The 26,101-nt window shown below is 37.5% G+C and overlaps 1 protein-coding gene across 9 annotated transcripts in view; it reads left to right on the forward strand.

Moving 5' to 3' along the window:
* Positions 1-6,137: 6,137 nt before the first annotated feature.
* LOC113979059 (golgin subfamily B member 1-like) overlaps positions 6,138-26,101 on the forward strand; it is a 37,769-nt gene continuing 17,805 nt past the window's right edge. For 2 of the 9 annotated variants that reach the window (XM_027706506.1, XM_027706513.1), the window contains exons 1-21: positions 6,145-6,210; positions 9,561-9,618; positions 10,255-10,398; positions 11,180-11,326; positions 12,279-12,401; positions 12,984-13,151; positions 13,507-13,692; positions 14,579-14,701; positions 14,871-14,984; positions 15,835-16,156; positions 16,519-16,628; positions 16,971-17,088; positions 17,618-17,709; positions 18,182-18,333; positions 21,895-22,048; positions 22,667-22,790; positions 23,645-23,775; positions 24,539-24,586; positions 24,868-24,977; positions 25,256-25,424; positions 25,746-25,850. In XM_027706506.1, the coding sequence (XP_027562307.1) occupies positions 9,574-9,618; positions 10,255-10,398; positions 11,180-11,326; positions 12,279-12,401; positions 12,984-13,151; positions 13,507-13,692; positions 14,579-14,701; positions 14,871-14,984; positions 15,835-16,156; positions 16,519-16,628; positions 16,971-17,088; positions 17,618-17,709; positions 18,182-18,333; positions 21,895-22,048; positions 22,667-22,790; positions 23,645-23,775; positions 24,539-24,586; positions 24,868-24,977; positions 25,256-25,424; positions 25,746-25,850 (2,685 nt within the window). In that variant the 5' untranslated portion in view covers positions 6,145-6,210; positions 9,561-9,573. Of the gene's footprint in view, positions 6,211-9,560; positions 9,619-10,254; positions 10,399-11,179; positions 11,327-12,278; positions 12,402-12,983; positions 13,152-13,506; positions 13,693-14,578; positions 14,702-14,870; positions 14,985-15,834; positions 16,157-16,518; positions 16,629-16,970; positions 17,089-17,617; positions 17,710-18,181; positions 18,334-21,894; positions 22,049-22,666; positions 22,791-23,644; positions 23,776-24,538; positions 24,587-24,867; positions 24,978-25,255; positions 25,425-25,745; positions 25,851-26,101 lie in introns of all 9 variants that reach the window. The other 7 variants (XM_027706508.1, XR_003537707.1, XM_027706507.1 and 4 more) reach the window with 7 other exon arrangements.

The following is a 26,101-nucleotide window of genomic DNA, read 5'->3' on the forward strand; positions in this document are numbered from 1 at the left end:
ACTGTAACTTTTTTTTTTAAACAAGCCAATGATATAACCTTGTCAAGTTCTGTTATTTTGAGAGAAAGCATCTACATTTCTTAAGCCAAAACCAAAATAATGCTGTAAGTGAAGAACACTTTTCCCTTTTTTTTTTTCTTATATATATTTCTGTGAGCATGTAGACAACATGTGCTGGCTTCTTTTTTTATTTTCCTCATACATTACCCATGCCTAGGATTTTAACTGAGCATGTGCTTTGCACTGAGTATTTATTGGTATACTGAAAATTGATTATAAAATGCTAAAGAATTGAAATGGCACATCTAGTTTACTTTCCCACCTAGCTAGGTTTTGTTGAAAACAGTGACACGTAAACTTAACCTTTCAAGCTTCCACCTAGGAGTATTAAACTCTTGCAGAACTTTATTTTTTTGACTTTTATGCGACTCTATAAATGCCAATGCACAGTATAAGTGTGTTTATATAGCATGAATAGAAGCTGCTCAGTTTGGATGTGTAAGAGGTCTGGAGCTGGAATAGTCCATGGTGGACACAGGCCTTTGATACATCTCTGGTACCTGGGGACCCTCTTGGTCAGGTATGATGCCAAATTCTCCTTTGTCTCTTCTGGAGCTGTTGGTAGGTCCCTCCCAGAGTTGTGGTCCACTGCCAATGGAATATCCTCTTCCTGAGGACCCTCTGCAGGGTGCCAGTGATGCCAGTTCACCCAGTCAGGAGACAAGGGCGTTGCTCCATATCTGTGGTGTGCTCTGCGACGTGTCTTTTGGTTAAGCTTATCATAGCTGTGAGAGTATCCTGGGATCTGTCCTATCACTCCAAATATGGAAGTCATCCTGTCTTTGATTAATAAAAATGTCAAAAAAGAATATGTGGAGTGAGCGTGTGGTGATTTATCAGCCTGGTATTTACAGTTGGATACAACTCCAGTCATTTCCATGAGAGGTGCATCCAGACTTCCCATCCAGAGACTCTCAGCAAGTTGCAGGTAGACTTCTCTCCTTCCTTCTTCTTATTTCCCACCTGATTAACAAAAACAGGCACTAGAAGATAATAATTTCTGCACAGTGACCAAACTCAGGCTCATTTTAGGTGAAAAAGTATTAAAGCACTGACTCAGTGTAAAGAGGGGAAGGTTTGTGGCAGATTGGTGTCTTTTGTTGGACAAGCTGATAGATTACTTATGCTTAAATCATAAGGAAAAAATGCTGCAATTTTTTCTCTGCTGTATGATCAACACCTCTCTTGATGGTGGCACTTTTTAACTTGTTTTATTGCTGTATGGTCTGCATATATAAAATATTCTGCTTTTTTAATAAGTGCAAACAGTAGCTCTGTATTTTGTCTGATAATAGTTCAAATAATAATTTTTAATATTTTGTTTATAACCTTGAACACTTTTTGTGTCTAATTGATCATATTTCTCCTTCCTTCCCCTTCTAGAAGCAGTTTTGAGCAGTAGAAGGCCACTTTTTTTGTTAGGATGAACAGCAACATTGTTTAATTCCTGTTAGGTTTGCATTTTCTTAGCCTGCAATAGGCTGCCTGATGAGCTCTCCTGCAGACTGTGGAACAGTGACTGCTCCTTGAATTTTGGCTCTTCCCCCACTGCTGCTGTGTCACGTCCAGATTTCATGACCAGTCCTCAAAGACGGGTGACCAGAGCCATTAAAATCTTAGATGAAATACCAGAATTTGATCTAAAATTCCATTTAGTGATGATAAGACAGTCTAGTGAAGAAGCATCAGGACCCCCAATCCTTTTCTGCCAACTGCTGAGCTCCCAGCACGTCCTGGTGCCTGGGGTTATTCCCAGTCTTTGGGGTGGGTCTCACAAAATGGAGCTTGAACCCCAGGGACTCCTCAGTGGGAAGTGCAGCTGCCAGGTATTTAAGACACAGGATAATAAAAGAGAAATTCAGGGTGACCTGTATCACTGTGCAAAGGTGTCTGTTACCCTCTGCAGTGAGTGCTGGGTAACTTGCCACTATTGTCTGGGTTTTTTTGGTTTCATTTTGTAATTATCTAAATGGTTTGCTCTGCTCTGAATTAGAGGCACAATTCAAACCTCAGCCTTAGCCATTTACCTCTGAGTGTGCTTTTTATGCCAATACACATCATTTATATACTAATGGCCCTCTAATCATCAAATCTAATAAACAGAAGATGATTAGATGATCCCTGCATCTACTTCTCAATATTAATTGCTGTCATAACCAGTAGTCCTTGTTTTTTTGGGGTCACAGGTTACACAGGAACAAGAAGAAGGAGGTAACAAAAGGAAGGGGCAGCAGCAGCAGAAATTCATTCTTGTGACCTGTCTTTACTATTGATTCCTCCTTTGAGCCCTCATCTTGCTTTCTGCCTTCTGCGTGGTGGTAACCAGCTGTCTTTGACTTGAACTTGGGCATGGAGAGCTTGGAATTTTCATGGTACTGGTAGGAATGTGGGGCTGATATACTTGGTTGATAGGAATTTGGCTTCATCCTGTGTGAAGTCCTACTCTGGTTTTACCAACCCTCATCAAAGATGAGGTGGTATGTCTCCATGTTATTTCAGGATGCAGGAAACTGTGGAAAGGAGCAGATGTGTGGGAGAAAGCAGACAGGCAGAGCAAGCAATTTCCTCCCACTGCTTTTTGGAGTGAAAGAGGAGGCTGACCAGTGAGCAGCTTTATTTTGTAAAAAGGGAGAGGAACTGCTAAGATAATAAAATAGTTCCAGTAGAGAACTGCACATTAAGTAACTCGCTGTTGCACTATCTGGGGCATCTGGATACTGCTGTTATATAAATATTAAATGCATTTAATAACAATGGTGTTCCTCCAGCTGGAAGAGAGTTTAATGTGTTTCTGAGGGGCTTGGATCTCTCTGCTAAATACAGTCAGTTCCAGGGTTGGCAACAGAGCAAGGGAGTTTGGCTGTGCCTAAACATCCAAGAGAGCATTGTCTGCAAGATCCCCATGTTCTGTTCAGGCAGAAACAAGCACTTTCTGACTCGACACATAGTTAATACTGCACTAATTAGGGCACTGCTAACACCATTCTGCATTTGGCTGTGGGATCCACGAAAGAAGGACCTTGTAATTTCTACTCCCATCTTCCCAAGAATAATTTATATACTGGGATAAAATCAAGACCCGCAGATGATATTATCTTTATGGGTTTATATTCTGTGTTGATCATTACAGATGACAACTTACTGCATAGGAAAAACTGTCCTGGAGCCCAGAAAAGGGCCTGCCTTAAAAATGCTTTTGGTTTCTTTCTTGTAAATGGAATGAATAAAAAAAAAAGTATTTGGAGCAAAGTTTCCCTCCTGATTAACAAAATCTCTGCATGTTATGCAATGTTGGTTCTATTTAAGTGTTTAGGAGTGTTGCATTGATTTAGATGCTCCCAAATCCAGATCCCAGCCCTGTTCTGAGTCTGAGTTGTTCATGGCACGCTACTGTTGTTCAGGAATAACAATTTAATTCCTCACTGCACAGGGTTGGCTTGATGCTTAATACAATTTAAACCAGCCACTTACACCATTTTGATGGCTAAAGATGAGAGCGAAGCACGTGCACTCCCATTTTCTCCTGTTTCAGCTATTTGGAGATGCTGCTTCGGGGCAGCTTTGGAAAAAGATGGTGCTATGGAGGTACTGCAGGATGGGGATAAAATTACAAAGGTTACAGGTTGAATAGATGGATGTTGTGGTCAGATTCACTTTGGAATTTCTCTGGGAGGCTGCTGTGAACAAAATTCATTGGAGCAAGAAATAGTGCAAACATGACTGTCTGCCTTGTGCTCTGCTAGGTGCGTGAGGAGCACAGTGCAATAATGAGAATATTGGCTTAAAACTTTCCATTGTTTTTTAAGAATCCAAGTTTCCTCTGGGTTTCATTAGAATGCACAATATTTTTGAATCACTCACTAGTCCAGCAGTGTAACAAGGTGTTTATTCCCCCATTTATATCCCACAGAATCCTTATTCTCCAGGTGATTCTCCAAGAAGGGCTCTGTGTCCAAGCCTGCAGTGCTGGAGTTCATTCCATGCTCAGACTCCTATTTCCAGAGATGCTAATGTCTTCCAGAGAATTTCACACATCCATCATCATCAGCTGACATGTCACTAGGTGGTCTAGGCTTGGGTGAGAACATGCACAGCTGAGTATAATCATTTAGGTTGCATCCCAAAAAAATGAAGATAAGAGTCTGCAGTGTTGCACTAGGAAAGATTAAAATTATTAAAACGACGAACACATCTTGAAATCTAATTACTTTTCAAGTCTGATGGGTTTCTTCCTTCCTGCTCCCAGTCATGTTAATGTTGTAGGCTCTTGTAAATTAAGGTTTATTCTCTGTTCTGTGGTCTATGATGCTTGTCTGGGGAATGCTGGGGCTGTAGCCCAGAATCCAGTGCCAGATACTGCTGGAAAGCTGCAGTTTGCATACAGCTAAAATGACTATCTAAAAGATTACAGAAGACAAAATACAAAGGCTGCTGCTGTCAGATATGATGTACAGCTTCCTTTTGTACTTGTATGTTCTACCCCATAGAGGGATGGAGGTGGTTTTCTTTTTTCTGCTTAGAAAAAGGATTTTCAATCCATTCCTCTCCCTGAAAGCTAGATCAATAAAACTATTGTTATGAAAATTGCTCTCCTAACTATATAGCAACCAGTTTTTCTAGTATGAAAGTGTTTTAACTTTATTATACACTGCAATGTATTAGGGTGGTGCAATTTTACTGGAGACTTTGGCATTGTTCAGCACAGGCCAGTTGTGAATTTTTGGGATGCTGTGTACCTATACCTTTGTTAAGAGGTACTTTTAGACCACAACGCAATGAAACTGGGTCTCTCTTCAGGAATTTTTTCAGAGTCATTCACTTCTCCCTAACGATATTTATACACATTGATGAGGTCCCCTCTCAGGCATCTCTTGAAGCTGGACAGCCCCAACTCCCTCAGCCTTTCCTCATAAGAGATGCTTCAGTCCCTTAATCAATGTTGTTGCCCTAAATTACCTTGATCTCATTTTTTAATTGTCTCAGAGGTTCATTTTTTATTTTTCCTTGGGTTACATTTTTGGTCTGCGTAACTTGTAATGTTTTGCTTCTGATGGAGCTGATTTCTCTCTCTACCTTGCTAAAATAATTACAGCTGAACCTGCTTGAGACAGAGGCACTTTGAAAATGGGGAAGTTTCAGGTTCCTAACCCTTATTACAGTCAGATTCCAATTAACTTCTCTGTTACAAATCATGCAGTGTTAGGAATTCTTACTGTTTGGGATAAAAGATGGACATTTAGATGGAATATAGAAAGTTGACATTACTTTATTCAGTGTTGAGGTACATGGGGATCACTCCACAAAACATGTACATCACTTATCAAACCTTTTAATTTATTTACGCATTTCAGCAAACATAGGAATTAGTTCAGTGGCTTACAAGTCACATAGTTCTCTTTGTTAATTAGTATTCTATCTTCAATCAGTTATTGGTTTCTCGCTTCTCATGCTAATTAGTACACGTTTTCAATCTTTTTATTATCAGTCTTCCTTCTTCCTGTTAGCTTTTTATTATCTTTTTCCCAGATGGGGCATCTCTGGTTCATGTAACATGTGTCTTCGTGGTTTCTGCATTCTTGGTGTCCAGGTCTCAACAATAAATGAATAAATTCCTCTCCCAGGTCTAAAAGAAACGAAGCACGTCAGGCCCTAAACTTTCAATTTGTTTTTCTAACACACGGACACCTCCCAGATCTTGTCATCTTGTGTTAAACAAGAATATCCCCCTACTGCTGCACAGGCTCCTTTTTAAAGGGATACATCGTGTTCGGTGACAGGTGTTAAATCTCAGCGCATTTTTCACGAAGCGACGCGTGACCACCTGAGGGCAGCACAGGCCCGGTGGGTGGAGGTGCGACACAACATATAATAAATACACGGCAATGTGTAGGGAGACGTGTGTAACTCGTACGGAGGGTCCCCGTTTTTTTCACGAGAAGGAAGTTTAGGAATAACGCGACATAAACAGGGTAAAAAACCCCAAAAGCCGTGTGGGAGGCGGGCGGTCCTCCGGGCCGCCAGGGGGCGCGGCGGCGCGGGCGGTGGCGGTGGCGCTGCCGGCGGGGCGCGGCGGAGGCTGCGGGGCCGCACCGGGGGCTGGGCGGGCTCGGGGCGCTCGGGGGGCTCGGCCGCCCCTCCGCCGCCCCGCAGGTGAGTCCGGGGGTGGGATAAACCTCTGCCCGGCTGAGCCTCGGCCGGTGCAGGTGGAGTCCCTCGGGGGAAGGCGCGGGGGGGGGGTGTGAGGTGCGCGGGGGTCGTGGACCCCCAATCCCATGTGCTGCTGGAGCCGGGATGGGAATGATGGGAGTGATAGAAATGGCTCGTTCTGTTTCTGTCTGCCTCCCATGCACCTGCGCTGCTCTGGTCTGCCCTTAGAAAATAGTGCTTCGGTTGTATGTTATTTGTATTATATGTCTATATGAAATAATACGTATTTATTGTAGAAATTAATATAAATAATATGTATCACCGGCCACTCTTAGAAAATAGTGCTTCCCTTTTATGTAATTTTATTATTTATCTATATGAAATAATACGTATTTATTATAGAAATTAATATAAATAATATGTATTGCTGGACTACTCTTAAAATTGTTATTTTTGTTATTTATTGTTTTTATTTATTGTTATTTTTATTTATTTTCTATCTATATAAAATATTTAATCTATAAATAGAAATAGTATATATTATTGAATTAATATAAATACTAATGCATATTATTATTAAATTATTGTGAATAATAATTTTTACTATTATAAAATAGTATATATTTTATATATATTACATAGTATATATTATATATGCTAAATAGTATATTTTTATATATATATTTATACTATTATATACTATTATTATTCTTTAAATGTGGTCAGTGTGATCAGGATATAGTGTTTGTAACAGCCCCAAGTAACAGCTACATAAATATATCACTATATTTTTACAGAGTGTGTATGATTTGGTTAACACAGCTCCAGTTTGTACTTCTTGCCTGTATGTCATATGTTCATGTAGATTTTGCTCAAGATTTTGCCCAGGTTTTGGCCAGGAGCTCTTAGTTCGTACATGACACAGATCTTTTGAAAACAAATTTATCTTGTTCAGCAGAAGAACCAACATCCAGACAAGGGTTAAACCAAAAGTGTGAAGATATGAGGAGAAAATAATTCTATCAAAATGGTTTGCTTTCAGTGGGCGTGTTTACAGCAGAGAGTTGTTCCAGGAAATGGATTTAAAATAATAAAAGACTTAGCTGGCATTTTACACACTACGTTTTTCTGCTTGTGGAAGGGAAGGAGGAAGGGAACTGCCCTTATATTCCTTGGTAGTGAGAGGGGCAGAGTTCTTCCTCAGTGTTTTCTTTCACAAGAGAAGGGGGAAAGGTCTCAGCGTGATGGTGAGAACTCAAATTAAGTGCTCTTTGAAGGCATTTTTTTAATCAATATGATTTTGGAATAGATGTGTGAAAAGCTAGACAAACACCAGGAGTTCTGTGGGAGTCAGAAGACTGTTCCTCTGCCTGGGTAGTCACCCGGAGAGGGATTTATAAGATTACAGTTCAGTGTTTTGCCATGTAGTTGGTCACCCTGAGCTGTGGGACTTGTGTGAGTGCTGCATGATGAGCTGCTGCCCAAATCTGTATGTGCCCCTTGTGCTGGGCCCTGTGGTATCTGACTAAGGGGAGGAAGGTGGCTGGAAAGTGCCCAGGTGCATAATGCATTGTTAGGTTTTCTTTAGCTGGATTTGGCTGCAGCTGGTAATGAATGAATATGAAGGCAAAGCTGCCACTGGGACTTTTCTTTTTTGGTAACATCGCGTTGTGGTAAGAGCTGAAAACTCACTTGTACTTTGAGCATCAGGAGAAACTTGTTTCATAAAATTAAGTGGCATCTGTTGTATCTCGTGGAATTTGTGGAAGATAAGATTATCCTGCTGTTCTTCAGTGAGGAGATCAATGGCCTGGAGTCTGTGGTGGATGCAGGGAATGGTTCTCAATGCAGCAGGGCATGTAAGATGAGCAGGATGAAGGGCTGGCAGTAATGTGAAACCTTGACAGTGAGAGTGAGCAGCATGAACTTGAAGAAAGGCGAATATCTGTCATTGAAACCTTCAGAGAGGAGAGCCACAGAAAATTTTGACTCCCTGCTTCTCTTATGCCTGGTGCCTGAGAGTGTCCTGGGCACAGTCTACCAGAGGAAGGGAAAGGGGGATCAAAAACTTATCTGAACTGAGTTTAGATATCCTTCAAGGAGAAGGGATCAAGTTGAGTGGTCCAGAAGCTTTAACTTCTTGTCTGTACCCCAGAAAAATAGGAAAAATACATTGTTGCTGGGTAAGGAAAGCCTGGTCAGTTTTATTTCCCAACATGATCTGGAAAACTTGTCAATATTTAGTGTCATTGGGGTAAATAACTGCTCCTTTCTGCTGTGTTTTTAAGATGTTCGGGTAGGAATGCTGGCAGGTGAAGCAAACAAAATGATTGCATCAGTCAGGGCTGGAAATGAGCTAAAAAATTCATAAATGAAATACAAATGCACCACCATGTTACATCTAGTGAGTCATTGTGTCCTCTTTGTACCCGGGTAACCCTTTTATGTGTGTGGAAATGAGCTTTTCACTGAGAACGGTTTGATGTTGCAGCTCTGGAGTAGTTGTGAGAGGAGTTTTTTACTTACAGGTTCTGTAATTCCCATCCACAAGCCCATGGTTTTAATGTTAGGAAAGATCCCTGGAGAATCCAGTTTGGCCTTGGAGGTGATGTGGGCCATAGATTGCAACCTGTGATTCCTGGGTTTAGCTTGGAAGTGCTAAACAGCTTTAAAAGCAGCCTCTGCTATCAGTCTGCATTCTTTTAAAGATAAGCCATGTGGTGATGTTGATTATAAACTGCTCTCCAAATTCAGGGCTGGCCTGGGAATGCCTATTTCAAAAGTCTCCAGTACAGATTACAAAGGACACATGATTTTCCTCTGGGTGTTGCTATGTGAGAGGGAGAATTACTGAGCAGGTGCAGTGCTAGTTGTGTTTTTCAGATGTGCAGCAGTCACAGCAATTAAAAGCAGTTGGTTCTTTAGTGGTTTGTAGCTTTCTGTATGATTCGTTAGAAATCCGCATTATTTTCCTGCAGTGACAGGCAGTGTTTAAGGTCAGGTTAAATATTAGCAGACTATATGTGGTTTGTATCTCCTATTTATATGTTGGAGAAGCAGCTGTGCTGAATGATAATATATGGCATTTAAAGACTTTTTTTGGATTATTTTTGGTAGTAGTGACGTTTTACTGCCCAGCAGTTTTTAGAAAAGGCATATTACACATATTTCATACATGATGTCATTATTTCTCAACAACTGGTAATGTGGTGGAGATCAGAGGTGCTGTCAGAGTGAACAAATGAGTTTCAAGCATTTCACAATGAAGTACATAGGGAGAAGTCTGAATTAATTACAGCTCTCTGAGAGTCTCTGTTACTTACTGTGCTCTTATTTCATTTCTGTTTTCAAAGCCATCGTGGAGCTATGTGGAAATGGGGTAGTGGAGATGATTCTCCATCCAAAACAGTAGTAAGTGCTGAATTACTGTTAATATCTTAAGAATTTAATTTTTCTTATACTAATCATATGTATTTGCTCTGTTATAAAAGAGTTGTTTGACTAGTTTTGCCATGACAGTTCTAGGACTCTAAAAGTCAGGTTGTGTTCTTGTTTCTTATCTACTTGGTGTTTAATCTCTCATGCATAACCCAACTGCTGTATTCCTCTTTCCTCTGCTTATCTTGCCTTGAGGAAACATCTGTAGGAATTATATAAGCTTTAGCCCAAGTGTATTTCTGTGTAGAGTATGTTCAGTATCAATATTTTATTGATATTTATTTTATCTCCCAACACTGCTGATTGTCACAACACAAATGCAATGAATGAGGAAATTCAGTTTTAGATAACCTGGAATGCTTTGATGGTTTTGCTGTAATTGAACCTAATATTCTTAAAGCAATTTTTAAGATTTACAGTTCTATGTGAGGATCAAACTTGCTAAAAATGGCCTGTTGTAGGGATGTATAGTAAATGTAAGTTTTAATATTTAATTTAATAAGATTTGCTGAATTTAAAAAAAACCCCTGAAACTCAAGACACCAGCTGCAGGCTTTTTGAGGTTGTCTGCAGAATTTTGTTTGATCCAAGCACAATTAATCCCTGCAGGCTGGAGGCTCCCAGGATGCAGGAAACATGTCTGTGATGGATTTGACTGAACAGCTGACAAGCACTGAGCAGCTGGTGGCACAGCTAAAGGAGCTTGTCAGGGAGAAGGATGCTGAGCTTCAGAATAAAGACCTTCAGTTAAAGGTACCGAGTGTGTGTTCTGTCAAAAAGATTATTTAAAAGACCCCTTCAGTCCTTTTTATAATGTTTTTGTATATACAAATCTGCTACAGCAGCTCAAGGAACATGGTCACATGGAGCTGTTATGGTTTCTGGACGTTGCTGCTTTTTCCCAGCATGTGTTTTGTTCCAGGATTGAACTAGGAAGACTTTATATATAATATCATAAAGATTTTTTGGGGGGGTTGTTATTCTTTTCTCTGTTTTTTTAAACACTGCTAAGGTTGGTCTGTTCCTGCAAGACTTATTTTTCCACTTTTTATAAAATGCCTTCTGTGGTTGTGAACAGCCAAGTGTTAAAATATTGAATTTTTTAAAACTCCACTGTGAATTAAGTAATCTCTTCAAACAAAATGAAATAAACTTGTATAGTATTATAAAATATTATTAATCAATATTATTATAGAAAGTATTTTGTCTTCCTTTTTGCATAAAAAAATAATTCTTCTTTTTAAAAAATCAAGTCCAGAACCTGTACAGCAATGAAAAAAACATGAAAATTTGTATCATAATGCTCTGGATTCTGTACACTAATAATAAACCATGTGCTGAAAGTTTAAATAATAGAAAGAAAATTTAAATAATGAAAATGAGACATTGCAATGTCTCATCAGGGGAAAGATTTTTTTTCTTTATCACTTCAGATTTCTCCCTCTCCTTTTTTTTTTTTTTTTTTAATGGAACAACTGAAGGAAGTTGTTGTCCATGGGGCTATTTTAGTCCTTCATGACTTTGATGTTTGTAGGAGGAGAAGGAATCTGCTGATGCCAAACTTTCCAAGCTAAAGCTGCAGAACAAAGCCAAGGTTGCATCATTAACCTCCCAGTTGGAAGAGCTTAAGAAGCAGTTACCAGTAGCAGGAGGCTTAGAGGCAAAAGCAGAACCAAAAAAGGTGAGTGTCCTCACATTTTGAACCATATATAATTCCTGTGGGCAGTTGGCCATGCTGGACTCCATGTGGAACCAAAGTTCACATTAGGATCAGGGTGCTGTCAATTCATCTATGTTGCTATTTAGTAGTTTTATTTTTCTACAGACATTTAGAAAATTGTACATTCCTTTCAAATTGTTTTAGTAAAAAAAAAAATTCTTACTGATATTCATCTTATTATCAGCTCAAAGTTTTAACACATGAGAATCAGGAAGGAAAGATTTTGAGAAGAAATGAAAACCTAACTTATTCCTTGGGAAATGGAAAACTGTCCTTGGTAGCAAAATGTAAATTAAGTGTTGGAATGTTTCATTTAAGTGACAGGTGTTTTACTGTTAACAAAGATCTGTTTGTAGTAACACAGTTGTGCAAGTAGACTTTTACTTCTTCAAAATAGCATGTTTGGACTTTGTACAGCTTCTAAAATAACTTTAGTGAGGCTTTGGTATTTTTAGGGCATTTGTTTTTTAAAGCAGTGCTGAAAGGGAACAACAACAGCTTGTTGCAGTCCCTAATTGTCCTCAGAAACGTGCAGTGCCATTATTTATGATTCTGATCTATTTTGCAAATAAAACATGCTTAGCAATTGCTCTTGATAACATAATAATAATAATAGTGTTTATAACCCAGCAGTTACACCTATGGAAATTACTCATCAATAATTATCATTAATAATTTAAATACAGAGACTTTTGCCAGCTTAATACAAATTCTATGCCTAGTGTGTCCAGCTTCTACATGGAATATGGAATAATATATAAGAGAACTGAAACACAAACCATGAGTAAAGCCCACTTTTTCTCGCTAATATTATTTGAGTAGGTAGAGGTACAGAAGCCAGGTGTTACCTGTTAATGGAAAGCAGCCAAGTTTTCCCTATTAATGGAATGCAAACCTCCCTGTTTTTTTTCAGGCATCCAAAGATGGTGAACAGGAAAATGCTGCAGCAAATCGTGGGAAAATATTAGTGCTGAGAAGGAGAATTGAAGAACTGGAATCCCAGATCACCCAGAAAAATGAGGAGTTACAAAAAAAGGTGGCGTTTTGCATGATGCCAAGTGTGTGGCTTTCCACATTTGTGTATAGGATTATGTTTAAATATATTTATTTAAATATGTAGTTAATTCTATGCTACTAAACACATATTCTGAGAGTTTTCTGTTGAGTAGAGGAGTTTATATGCTACAACTTCCCTGAGCAAATGCAGTGGGAATTCTGTCATTTTGCCTTCAGTGAGCAGTGAATCCTGAATGAATGGAATAGGATACAGAAAGATGAACTTTGTGGGTATTTAAATAATGTATTTTGAACAAAAATGCTGGCTTGCTTCAGTTTTTTCTTGTTGCAAAAATGAGTCACAGCAGGAAGAAATGTAGGCAAGGGCTGAGTACATGTGTTCTGTGGACATGACTGTTCTCTCGGGAAGGTGGCAGGAATGTGAGCGTCACAGAGAAAAAGGTTCAGTAAGTAAAGATTACACTTAAAATTGAACCAGTTATACATCTGACTGAAATTTGTTGAGTACCCTAATACAGGCAGTAAGGAAATAAATGCAAAGCAATCACCTGTGCTGTGGATGGAGGCAGAGATCTCAAGCAGTGCTGTGTTTTCATTGCAGAGTGTTGAGCTGGAGGCCCAGCGCTGCCGTGGGGCTGAGATGGATTCCATGCTGGCAGAGAAGGAGAAGAAATTGGCTGAAAGGGATGCTTATATCATGGATTTACAGATGGCCTGTAGCTCCAGTGGGGCTGCCAATGAAATACCCCTGCCCAGTGAAGAACTGAAGGTATATCAGCACCTCAGATACAAACTCTCCATAGAGGTTTCAAGGAATCGGTGAATTCTGATGCCTCTCTGAAGCACAAATCCTCTGCAGTTAATTCATGGGAATAAAAATTCTTCACTGATTATTTTCATTTATATTTACTTGTAGTTTCATTTATCTTTATTCTGTTGTCATTACCGCTTACACCAATTAGTAGCAACTTCAGAATATGCTGAGAAATTTAATTCCAATTAAAACCCAATCTCAGTTTTCAGTTTAATGTTGCTCTAACTGAGGGAAGGGCTTCATGAGTGCTGTATCTTTTTTTTTTTTTGGTGTCTATTCTGCTAATTGTCTTCTGGTTTGCAATTTAAAGAATCAGCTAGCAGCTAAAGAGTCATCACTGCAAAGCATGGAGATTCTAGTTCAGAACCTTACCAAGAAGGTTGTAGACAGTGAAGAAAAATGTAGCTTGTTCCAGGAACAGATTGAGAGCCTTACAAATATTCAAAGCACGGAGAGAGAGTTTTTCCAAGGAAAAGAAGCCTCATATATGAACAATGTAAGTAAACCCATTGTAAAAATATTGATTATTTTTTGTGAGAGAAGTTGTGTCTTGGCTGTAGTGTTTAGGAAATGGTATTTTTCATTCTAGATAATTTTTGATTAATGATCCATATAGTGTTCAGATGAAATTGTTAAATAATACTTAAAAATAATAAAAAAAAAAAGTGGAGCTAGGAAGCATGTTACCCACTCTTTGATGTTACCAGGCTCTTCTACCTCCTTTGGAAGTTAAATCTCAGATTTTAATGTGATGTGTGTGTTTTCTCAGCATTTGAGTTCTACCACATATGAAATTACTCATCTCAGTGTTTCCCTCATCACTGGATGTCTGAGTTTATTTTATCTGTAACAAAAATGTTACCTTTGATCCTGAGCAGACCACACCTGTTCAGCAGCACTCAGGGAATTAGTTTGGATCCAGGAGAGGGGAAGACGGACAGCTGAGGCTGTAAAAGCCATTTTGGGGAGCAGATGTCACTCAGATACAAATTTGGGTAGGACATAGGTGAATTTATTCAAAATGTCATTAGCAAGATGCCAAAAGTTAGATCCAGTTCTTATAAAAATGATAAGAGGACTGAAAAACACCTTGGAAGTAGAAAACAGATTTTTGAGGAGCAGACGGCTGAGTTTCAAAGCTGCCATTTGGGCTTAATTGATAGAAAGTTGCTAGAAATGAACGTGATATTTGACTATTTAGCGTATTTACTGTTAACTGGAAGTAATGTTTAGACTTAAATGGAATCCATTATCTTGCAGTGCCTTTAGTTAGACAATGCAGTGTACTTTTACTTACAAAAAGTACTTATAAACATTTACTTTTAAAAGTTTGCTTACACCTTTGTGGTCTGTTTTCATATTTACTTTCTTTGTGGTTGTAGGTACGTGTGCTTCAAAAAATCATCCAGGACAAACAAAAGGAGCTGGAAGCACAGAGAGAAAAGCATGAGCAGGAGCTCTTTAGATTAGCTGCTAAATCTGATGCAAGTGCTGACCTAGAACAGGTTTGTTGCTTTGGAAACTCAGTAGCTTGAATTTGGAATCATGGAATTACTGAACTGTGACACAGTTCAGATGTCTGGCTGGGAAAATAAAAATCAGTCTTATTCATTCTCTTCTGAAAGTTTTAACTGCTTTATAGATTACTTGATTATTTAATTTATTTTTTTCTAGCTCCTAAAGGCCTTGAAACAGAAGCTCCATGAAAAGGAGGAGGTCATGCTTGGAAGGACGCAGGTGATAGATGTCTTGCAAAAGGAACTGGATGCCAAAGACCAGCAATTGAAAGTAAGAAATGGCATAAATGCACAACTAAATTCATCAGGTCATTTACAACCTCAAAAAGCTGTTTGGTTTTACGTGAAGGTTAGTTTAGGCAGTTCTTTGGGAGGCTTTGACTATTTGCTAGTAATGCAACTGTAGTTATTGAGACAAATATTAATTCCAGTTGGGAAATTACCTTAAAGGAGAGTTAAAGTTCGTAAAGTATAAGACTGTCAGCTCTCACTCTTACTTTGTCTTGATAATTTTGGGAACCTGCCATGTAGGGAAGACTTTGCTGTCAAAAGTTTTCAGTTTCTCTAGTTAGAGGCTGCAGTGAGCCCCAAAACTGAGGCTCTCTGTTCCTGCCAAAGAGGGTGTTTTGCTAGTTTTGTGCCTTTCCTTCTGCTGTATTGCAAAAGTAATACCTAATCAAGGTTCTTTGTGTTTAAGCACCTGCCAGGATCTCTGGTTTTAACCTCTGAGTGATGCTGCTTCAGTTCAACAGTGTAGAAAGAGCATGTTGTGGTCTCTCAGCTAAAACAGGCACATTATGGCCTGTCTGGAGTGCCAGGCCCAGCACTTCAGCCTTTTTCCTTTTTCTTTAGTATTTCATAGAACCAAACATTCTTTTTTGTTTCATTTTCACCTATGAGACAGGTTACATGTGGTGCACTTAAATAGTGATGCCATTTAGATGAAGTTTTTTGAAAGTTAGAGCTGAGAAGCTTTTGTAGTAGAGCCAAGTTACCAACAGTAGCCCTAATTTTTTATTGTAATGTATGTAGGAATACTGGTATAATATTTGACAGTGGTAGCAAAAATACTTTGCATTTAAATATAGGTGTTTTTGTGTGTTGTGTTTATTTTTTAACAGGAGATTAATGAAAACCTGAAACGTCTCCTGTCTGAAAAAGAAAACCTCCAGTCTAAACTGGATGCTGAGAAACATGTAATGAGAGCCCAATTAAAAGACATGATGGAGAAACACGAGCTTGAAATGACAAAAGTTAAAGAGAAATATAATGCTGAACTGCATGAAATTCAAGAGAAACATGAAACTGAGCTGCAAGAGAAGGATCAGGCCCTATTTCAGCTTCAGAAACAAGTGGCAGAATTGAGTGGGAGTGGACAGAGTAAGTCCAAAGAAGCTAAAGATCTGGAGTCTATAACCAAAGAGAAGATGGAAGATTTGGAAGGTATCCTTTTTAAACAGTTGTCAAATGGAAAGGGTTTCTTTGCCTTAGGCTGTTGTGTATTTTAGGCCAATTTCATACCTGTTGCAAGCAGAACTACATTAAATTTAGTGGAATATTATTGCCACACCAATTAGAGTATCTATGATCAAGTGCTGTAATAATGAGGGTTAGAGGATCACGAAGACAATCACGTGAGCTATAAATTTCTCACTACATTTCTAATTGTTATGTTTTTCTGTAAATGCCTTTTTCTTCTCTAAGTGTATAACTTCCAATTGCTAAAGGAATTAACATAGTTCATCTTTCTACTCTTTTAAATAGTTTTAAATAATTTAAAATAATTTTTACTTCTTGTTTTTTAGTACAAGTGAAATTGAAAACAGAAGAGGCCAGCAAATCTGAAGCAAAGTTTCTGAAGATGAAGGCCTGGTCTAAATCAAGAATCAAACAGCTGGAGGATGAACTAAAAAATGTATGTGTAACTTTCTTTAATACTCCATGTCTGTCTTAAACTACTGTGCTTAGAGATTTGATTGAAGAAAAGTAAAATATGAGATAAATAGAATATTAAAATAATTTACTTGAAGAATATATGAATAAATGTATAAAAATGGAATGGACAAAAAATGTTGATACAAGATGAAGTTTAAACAAAAATAGTACAAACTGATATTACGAGCATTCAAGAGTAAATTTGTAAGAGATGAGCTTCTTTATTGCACTTTAAATATTCCTAAAAAATAAAAAAAAAGGTTGCATTGACTTCACTGTGCTTTTGCTGCATTTGAAAACCTGTAACTATTTATTCTTTTAGTTTTCCTCAAAGAATAATGATGTATCTGCCTTAAACAATCGCGTCTCAGAATTAGAAGTTGAAAATAAAGAACTCCAGTCAAAACTGCAATCGTTGTATGAAATCAGAACTCACAATGGTAAAAGAAAATCTTCTTTTTCTTTTTTCAGTTGATTCAAAGTAAAGAGACAAATGAATTTTCAGTTTCCAAGCGTATTTTTTTTAAAAAACAGATTCTGAAGTAACTTCATGCAGTTTTTAACAATAGCAGACAGTGTTTTAAGTCAGAGTTTCAGCTCAGCTTTGCCTTCCCTAAATCTACCTGTGCGTAATTCTTGTTGCATTCAGGCTTAGGCAGAATAGGTGTAAACTTTTCAGGAAGAGGTGTCTTAGAGGAAAAATGAGACCAAATATACCTGGAATATTTACCAGCATGTATACAATAAACTTTTGAGAGCAGTGAGTTGCAAGTAAATTAAGAATTATCTTTCCTTTTGTAAGGATTTTAGAGGGAATTTTTGCTTAAAACCCCAGGTAGTTTAAGGTAGAGCCCTGTTATTAATATTGCATTTGCTCTGAACTTTCATTTTGAATATTTCTTTTAAAGTTTTATTCATCTTCCATTTAATTATGTGTCCTAATGAACCAAATTTATTATGTTTTTGTAGAAGAACTGCTGAAAAAGCTGGAGGTCTATGAAGAGCAGCAAAGGAAGCTGCAGGCTGATCTCGATCAAGTTACAAAGAGAGCAGCTTCCCAGGTTAACTTGCAAATTGATTTGTACGAGTTATTGTTAATGGTGCTAATTGGACTGTGAAAAGTGTCAGCTGGATTTTGGAGCTGAGAATTAATTTAGTGATAGATGGAATTGTCAGTGTCAGTAACTGTTCAGTTGGATAACAAGATGACAGCTTTTGAATTACTTAAAAAGATTAACTTCTACCTCCTTTGCCACATACCTTAAATGACATTTTTCCAAGCAGTTTGCTATTTATTTAGTTATGTTTAACATGAGTCATCAAAGTGGGGCTGTTATTTTTTAGGCAAAATATTTTTGATACTATATGATGTGGTGGGGCTTGTTTTTCACATAATCAGTGATAGCAATTATCACTTTCATAAATTTCTTTTATGCAAAGTGGTGAATTATAATGGCTTATCAGCTTAAAGTATTATTCACATTTGCAGTGAGGTTTGGTAAATATATTCTAATGCACAATTTCTCTTGTTAGGCCAGTGAATCAGGTAGTGTGGATGAATTGCAGAGTCAGCTCTTGGAATGGCAGGAAAGTGTCCCAGAGTCAGAGGAGTCCCGGGATCAAGTCAGAGAAGAGAAATCTGCCATGGCCTTGAGGATGGCTCAAATTGAGGAGGAGAGAGAAGGTGAATTGCTTTATCTACAGTACAATAATCATATTTTTATATATATGTACGTGTGTGTCTGCTGAGCTTCAGGCTGAATTGATAGCACACCACCATGACTCATTTCTGTAGTCATATAATTTGTATAGTTAGTGAAATTGCTTAAATTTGCAATTTCTACTTTTTCTTGTTTCCTTGAGTTTGTTTTTCATACATTCATCTTTTCTTGAATAGTTTTTATGAGTACTTGTGCTTGTTCTGTTTGCCATCCAAGCTGCTGCTCTGTAAGACTCCTTGAACTGATCTCGAAAGCTTACTGTCAGCAAATGGTAAATACTAAAAATGTTAAAAAAAAACTTTAATAAAGGGTTCCCCATTGAAATATGAAAGCTGCCTGCCTAGAGCAGCTGACGAAGGTGTGGGGGACTGTAGTGTTGGTTCGAATTTGATCAATGAAGGTGTTGCTTTAGCAAAATGTGCTTGAGATGGAGTTTCTCTTTAAGAAATTCCTTACTAATTATATTTAGAATATTCTGTAATCTATTAATAAGTGTCACTTGTATAGACCAGCTGAATAATGTTAACTGGCTGTGGCTTGGAGCTAGTTAAAAATATTTAATTACTTACAAAAATAACATTTCAAGTAATGTCAGGTTTTATAGTTTGTTAAATTATGAATTAATCAGGTGATGAGAAAACTTATAAAAGTCTGGTTAAATTTCAGGTAGTTTTTACTGTTTTTTCCATGCCAGCTGGGTAATATATTGTAATTTTTGTCCTCTGAGTTAACTGTATGGGGATTAATGACAAATTTTAATGCACAGGGCCTACCATCATAATTACTGCAGTTAGTTAATTTGAGCCTTCTCTTTTTAATTGCAAATTGATCATGGAAATGGAAAATAATTGAAGTTCAGTGTGTAAGCACAGAAATGTTTTCAGGATCACGACGCTTCTTTTTGAGGGATTTTGGCATGTGATGCTTTGGGATTGAAAGAGCGTAATGTCCCTCCATTAAATCTACAGAGCCACATGCAACATTAATAACAGTTGTAAAATTTCCTCTGCCTCAGTCCAGGTTTAATTTTGCATTTTTGTTTTTTCCCCTTGGGATGAGCATGACCTTTCTGTTTCTTTTTTTCCCGCCGTTCCTGGTGAGCCCTCAGCGTCCCTTCCCCCTCCACTCCTCCCTCCGCTGCGATTTGGGCAGCCAGGGACAACAGTTTCCCATCAGTTTTGTGCATGCAGGTTCCTGCAGCAATGGCAGTTGTAATGTTCTGCTGCTGATTTCTTCTTTTTTGGCTTTTTTTTGGGAGAAAATCGCCAGCAGTACCTTATAAAATTTGCCATTGATGGTATGTGGTTCTTAGCAACACGTTGTAACAAGTGCTGGGTTTTAACTTCAGTTTCTCCTGCCTTGCAATACCTGTTTCTTCTTTTGCATTAACCAAATCATCTCCATATTTCTTTGTGGGAACAGCTGACTCCATATTTATATATTATCCATGTTGTATTTCTTGGCTTGCCACAAGTGGTTGTGACTAAGAATGAAAATCACTTCAATATTTTTAGTAGTACTTGAAATCCAGTAATATTTAAAAAAAACCCTCACACAATTATATTCCCTTCCATAAATAGCAGAACTTGGCTGCATTAATATTAGTTACCAATAATTTAAGCAATATATAACCCCACTACTCATGCCATCGTGGTCTGTGACAATTTGCCATATATGACAGTTGTCTCTTTTGGGCTGAATATGTGGGGAGCTGCAAAAGCTTAAAGGATGACAGTATTAGTTACATTTATAAATCTGGGGCTTGTTTCCTCTGCAGATCACCAAAGATTGTGATACTTAGCGTGAACAGTGACACAAGGAAATATACAGACACATGATTAGTTAGTTTAAATGCATTGTGTATCTGAAAAAAAGTTATTCTAGAAGTTTTTCAGATTTTTTTAATGTAATTGCAAATGAAAAGCTCCCCCCCTAAGCTTCTGCAAAACATTAGAAAATATATTTAATTACTAATTATTGTTAAAGCAATGCTCAATTTAACTGGAAATGTTTTAACAGTTGTCTGAGTGCTCTAAGTCATTCTAAAGCTCCAATTTCTGGCCTTTATTTTCATGTAACAATGGTAATTTTGTTTTTTTCATTATCAGATACTTAGGAGCCTAAATATTTTGGATTCCTAAATGACCGTGTCAAAGAAGGGGGTTAAATTCTTATCTGGAATAATGTTTATTCCTTGAACCCTTTCAGTGAGAACTCTTGTAAGCAGAGGTTTAAGACCTGTGATCAACATTTGGCATTTTTTTTACAGCTTTGAAAAATCATGTATAATGATTAAAAAAAAGTGTAGAATCTGAAAAATAAACAAAGGTGTGTAAAACAAATGCTGATAAATTGACAGTGCAAGAAGCCAAAGTGAATTGAAATCAGAAGTATAATCCAATTTATCAACCCCACTTTAAAAGAATCATTAATTTTTTTTCTTTAATTTTTTTCCACTAATCTTTTCTGACAACACATTAGGTGTGTAGTTTTGAAATATTACAGGAAGAATTTAAATCTATCAGGTGTTAGAGAATTGTGTGGTAATGAAATTTGTGGGATAAGTAATCCTTGGACAACTCAATTCAGAGCAGAGTATTCCCGATAGGCCTGAATCTCCAAATAGTTTCACAGATGCATCGACATAAGTTCCATGAATTTTGCATGCTGTGAGCACAACTGTGGATTGATGTGGTTAAGATCAAAGCCAAATTTGTAATTATCTAATTAATTTTTCTTTAAGTATGGAGCCACCTTTACTTTCCCTTCTTTTCCCTGGCTGTTGTGTTTTGTCTGCTTCGCATGAAATGTCCATTTCCTAATCTATTCCCCCAAATATGTTTTGTTATGTCACAAAACAGATGGGAATATCCTTTAAATGACAAATCATTTCTAACAATGAACAGGATGCATACCTAAGCTTTCATATTCTCAGTTTATTCAGTGTGTTTATTTACTAGTGATTCTGTATTTGTCTTAAAAACAGTGATGTAACTAATTTGCGATAAGGTGGTTTGATACCAGTTCGCAGTGTAACACGTGCTTGTGACTCCCTCAAATTATCTGGCTTTATAGCTCATACTAAAATCAAAGTTGGAAGGGACACATGTCATTTCTATAAAAATTAATGTGATTGCTCAGATTATGAAGTCACCAGCTGAAAAAACTGTGGTTTTTAATCACACAAATATATTTTAACCTGGTAAATTGAATTGAGGTGGAATTTGGCATTTTAATTTTTTTTTGTGTATTGGTATAACCTCACCCTTTCCACTCTCCTGTGTAAAGTCTTCATTTAGAGCTGGTGAAGAAGTGAAGTTAGACTTCAGTTTGCTTCTTCCTAGTGAGATACTCAGACTTTATGTTCTACACAGCAATGTTGGAGGGAAATCACAAGGTGAACGCAGTGGATTTTAATCTTTAATCTTGTTCCTGTCAGTCATTCGTAGGGACTTCACCCTGTCCCTGGTCTCTCTTCATGTAGTAGTGTCTGATATAAATGTAAATGCTTTCCTGTGGCACAAAACTGATTGAGGATGACTGGTTCTTTCCTGGCTGCTCCAATCCAGCCATAGTCTCAGGGCAGCAGGAGCTGGAGGAGGAACTGGCCACAGCTCAAGGAATGGGCAGGCTGCAGCAACCCAGGAAGAAAGGCAACCAGACCAGCAGGAAGCTTCAGGTGGGTGAAAAGAATTAAGTTTGTTTTTACTTGAACGTTCATAAAAATATGGGGAGTGGTGTTATTTATGTGGTGCTTTAGACTTCAAAACATCAAAGGCTTTTTTGGTTTAGATACAATCTATACAAATCTGTTGGTGGAGCTCTATTGAATGATTAGTACCTGTCACTTCATTTAGGTGGATTTCTAGGCAGTTGGTGCTGTAACTTGCACAAAAAATGATAACTTTTGTAAGAATTAGGATGTCATTGTCACATCAACATATTGGAAGAATAATTTTATGATTAGTTAACTATAGTATCTTTAGAAATCAGGGGACCAATTAAGGTATCCAAACATAGTTATCCATTGCCCTCTCAGATGCCTGAGGGTGTTTTTAAAAGCTGGCAGATACCTTAAAAAACCTGTGGGAGACTTGGCTTTTCTGGAAATAATAGCTGGAAGCTGGGCAAGATACTCCAATGTCCACAGTAATCCCCTATATTTGCATTTAGGCACCTGAATTGCTTGCTGAGTTTTAGGCCTTTTAATTGAAACTATGCTTTTAGTAACAGAACTATTTTACCCCTGCTGCATTTCTCCTTTAAATTCAACTTAATTCTCATGTTTTGTGTGTAGGAAGAATACAACTTCGATGGCAAACAATGCTTTCAGGAGCTGAATGTCACCTCGGACAGCACTGACTCAGCTGAAGGAGAGAACATGGGAGGTTGGTGGCCAGAGTACCCTTCACCTAATGCAGGTGTGACAGCGACTAGACAGTTTATTAAAGCATGCACACAGCATCTGTATTTTGTGTCCACTTTTGTTTGCAAATTCAACTAACAGCCCATTTGTGGTGTATTCTAATCTTTGTTGAATTTTTTTGGCTTGTGTTTTCTCCCGTTTCATTTCGAAGCATGTGCGTGCTGGATGAACTGCCTAGTTCTGCTTCAGTAGTAGCGTATGGATCTGGCTGGACACTGGGATTGGATGAGCCTTGGTGCCCATCAGATATCCTCTGTGGCAAGATCATGGGGGTTTTTTAAGTTATGAGTCTTGTACCTGTGAATGTGTTCCCAGTTTATATCACAGTTATGTTGCAAACTAGAATTGCATCCCATTGCTGTTTGCTTTTCATCCAAAACCACAGTTCTTGATTTTTAATGCTGGTGTTTTTATATCAGTGGTAAAGATTGCAAATACATCTCGTTGTTAGTTGGAATAGGTTCATTAACAAATTTTGATACACACCAGTTTATTAATGATTACTTAAGATCTGATCCTGCAAGTACCTGATTAACTTGTGGTTTAAGTAACATGAGCCACACTATTGATTGAACCACAATAGTTGTGTCTCAATATAACAAGAATATTCCTTCCAGGTTCTCTGAGTTCTTGAGCTCTGCAACTCTGTTTTGGTTTTTCAACAGTTAAGGGTACTTTCATCATCTAAATTTTGGGAATGCAGGGCCTCAGGCATTTCCATGAGAAATGGGTGAGGTGTGAGTGTGCCCAGCACTGCTGAGAATCATGAACAAAAAGCTGAAACCATTTCTAGACTTCAGGAATTTTAGTTGACTTCTTGAAATAATTTTTCTCCTTTGACTTGAGTAGGTTTACGGAGTGTGGTGGAAGAGTTGGAATTGGAAAGGAATCAACTGCAGGAACAAATTCTCTTTCTGGAAGAGCGTTGTCAGGATTTGGAAGACAGATTTCAGCTTCAAGGTAGAATGGAGGCTCTTCAGGTAAGCTTTTGAGTTGTGTAAACCTGATGATTCAAGAGAATCATTTTACTCTCAGTTTGTGTTCTTACAGTCATAGCCTACAGTATGACAAACATCAATTTGCAGCTAACAAAAATGGCTAAAGCCTAATTTATACTCATAATTATGTTGGTAGAGAGTGTACACTTACTATATTATGCTCTGAAGTTGAAGCCTGTTGCTTCTGTTCAGCTCATGGAGAAACATATTTAGGATTAAGCTTTTTTATTTGTTGTAGAAACATAGGAAAAGACAACATAATTTTCATTGTTCTTTGTGGAGGCCTTTGTCAGAAGGTCCAGAATTAGATTTTGTTACTCCTCTTCTTTACATCCCTCAAGTTTCTTTTCTGTGAGTGTGTATGTAGTATTTATATATATATATATATGCACATTTATAGAAAAGAAACTGTATAGAAAAATAATAATTGAATATTTATATATATACACAATCTAAATTTCCGACATTAGACATATATTTATATTGTAAAATTATTCAGTGAAGACCCCACAGAGTAAAGTTCTTTTCAAAGCAAGACTTAATATTGCCTGACTGACAAATTACAGTGATAATTTGTGAACTTTATTTGCAGTAAATGACACATCTGATCTCTGACTCAACCACTTGGTGCATTACTCATAGTTCTTTATGAGTACATATATTAAAGAAATAATGATTTTAAGGTGAAAGACAAGCTTATATTAATTATTACTTGAGAATCTTGTAACCAAGCCTTTCAATACAGGTAACGTTTGGTGTAGAGGAAGAAGGGCAGCTATTGAGGGCTGTACAGGTGTGTTCTGCCTCCTCCAAAATGCCACCTTATTTTCACGACTGGTGACAAGTGTGCCATGTTTGTCCTGTTTGCTGTTGATTCTGGATGTGTTTTGCTTTTGGTTTTTTGGTTGCTGTTGAACAATTCCTTTAATTTTTTTTTTGTGGTTTTATTTTTGAATTGGTGCAGTGGATCTGACTAGAGTAGGAGATTTGTACTGTGTTTAAAAAGCCAGAAGAGCTGTGTGGATATTAATTTCCTCTTCATTATGAATGATCTTGGTTATTGTTTTGTTGCAGAATGAAAATGAACGTTTGCAAACTCAACTCACCCAATTACGCAACCAACAAATGCGAGATGTGGAGAAGCATCAAATTCTCATCTCCGGTTTGAATGAGCAGCTTAAAGGGTAAAATGAAGGTTCTTTACAACTCCAAGCATGATTAGCTTGCTTTTAAACTTCTAAGGAGGAGTATAATCTCTTAAAACACTTAAAAAAGAGTTCCTTGATTCATGTTTCTGTTTGCAGTGATGTTATTTTTGTACTTGCAAATTGTTTTCAGTCATAATATTTTTGTTTAAATGGAAAGTATAAAAATAATTACTCTCTTAGAAAAACAGTTTGGGGCTGGTAAGTCTAAAAAACTTAAGCTTTGTTTTCAAAATGCCTAAATATTTTCTTCTTAGATTAAGTGACAGAAATAGTTTCCTTGAGAATTCTCTTGGAGAAAAAGAACAAAAACTGTTGAGCACAACAGAAAAACTGGAGCAAATTGAAGCTTTGAGGAAACTGCTTCAAGAAAAGGATCTTCTCAACAAAGAGCTTGGTGAAAAGTTTGTACATACTGAGCAAAAAGTAAGTTAAATTTATTAGCATTTCATTTATCAGAACTGATGAGCTTTAGCCATAACTTTGTTTTCCCAATCTGAAGGTTCTGCTGTGTTTTTGCAGTCATGTTCATTTAAATGTTTAAGTTTGGTGTAAGGATTTCTTAGACCCAGCACAGTTTTGCATGAAAGTATTTACATTTTATTGGGGTGATAAGTTATCGTGGTTTATTAACTTCGAAGTATAAACTTCTCTGTTGTGTAAACTCAATATTATAACTGGTGACATCAGAATTTTAATATAATTCTGTTTATTTCTATCACATGAATTTTTCTTTTTGATGCTAAGCTGAATGAAGCCTTAAAGAAATGCAGTGTGTATGAAGTGGAGAACACTGAGCAGAAAACAGTCATCAGTGATCTCACAGAAAAAGTTGCTACACTGAAGGAAAAGGTAACTCCTAAAAATAAAGTAAGAGAAGAAATGTTATATTCTTTTGTCATGGCCTACTTAAATGTCAGCAAAAGTAACAGCATTAGCTGCTTTAAATTTTATACACTGAACCTTCTGTATGCAAAAACAATCTAAAGAATAACGTGGTTACCTTGTGACATTACAGTTTGGTACGGGTTGTTACTTTAAGTACTTGATCTACATGCAGAATGTAACTTCTATTGTCCCTCTAACATGTTTGAAATATTCTT

This window comes from Neopelma chrysocephalum, unplaced genomic scaffold (genome assembly GCF_003984885.1).
Source record: "Neopelma chrysocephalum unplaced genomic scaffold, ASM398488v2 Primary Assembly neopelma1_381, whole genome shotgun sequence".
Taxonomy (NCBI): Eukaryota; Metazoa; Chordata; class Aves; order Passeriformes; family Pipridae; genus Neopelma; species Neopelma chrysocephalum.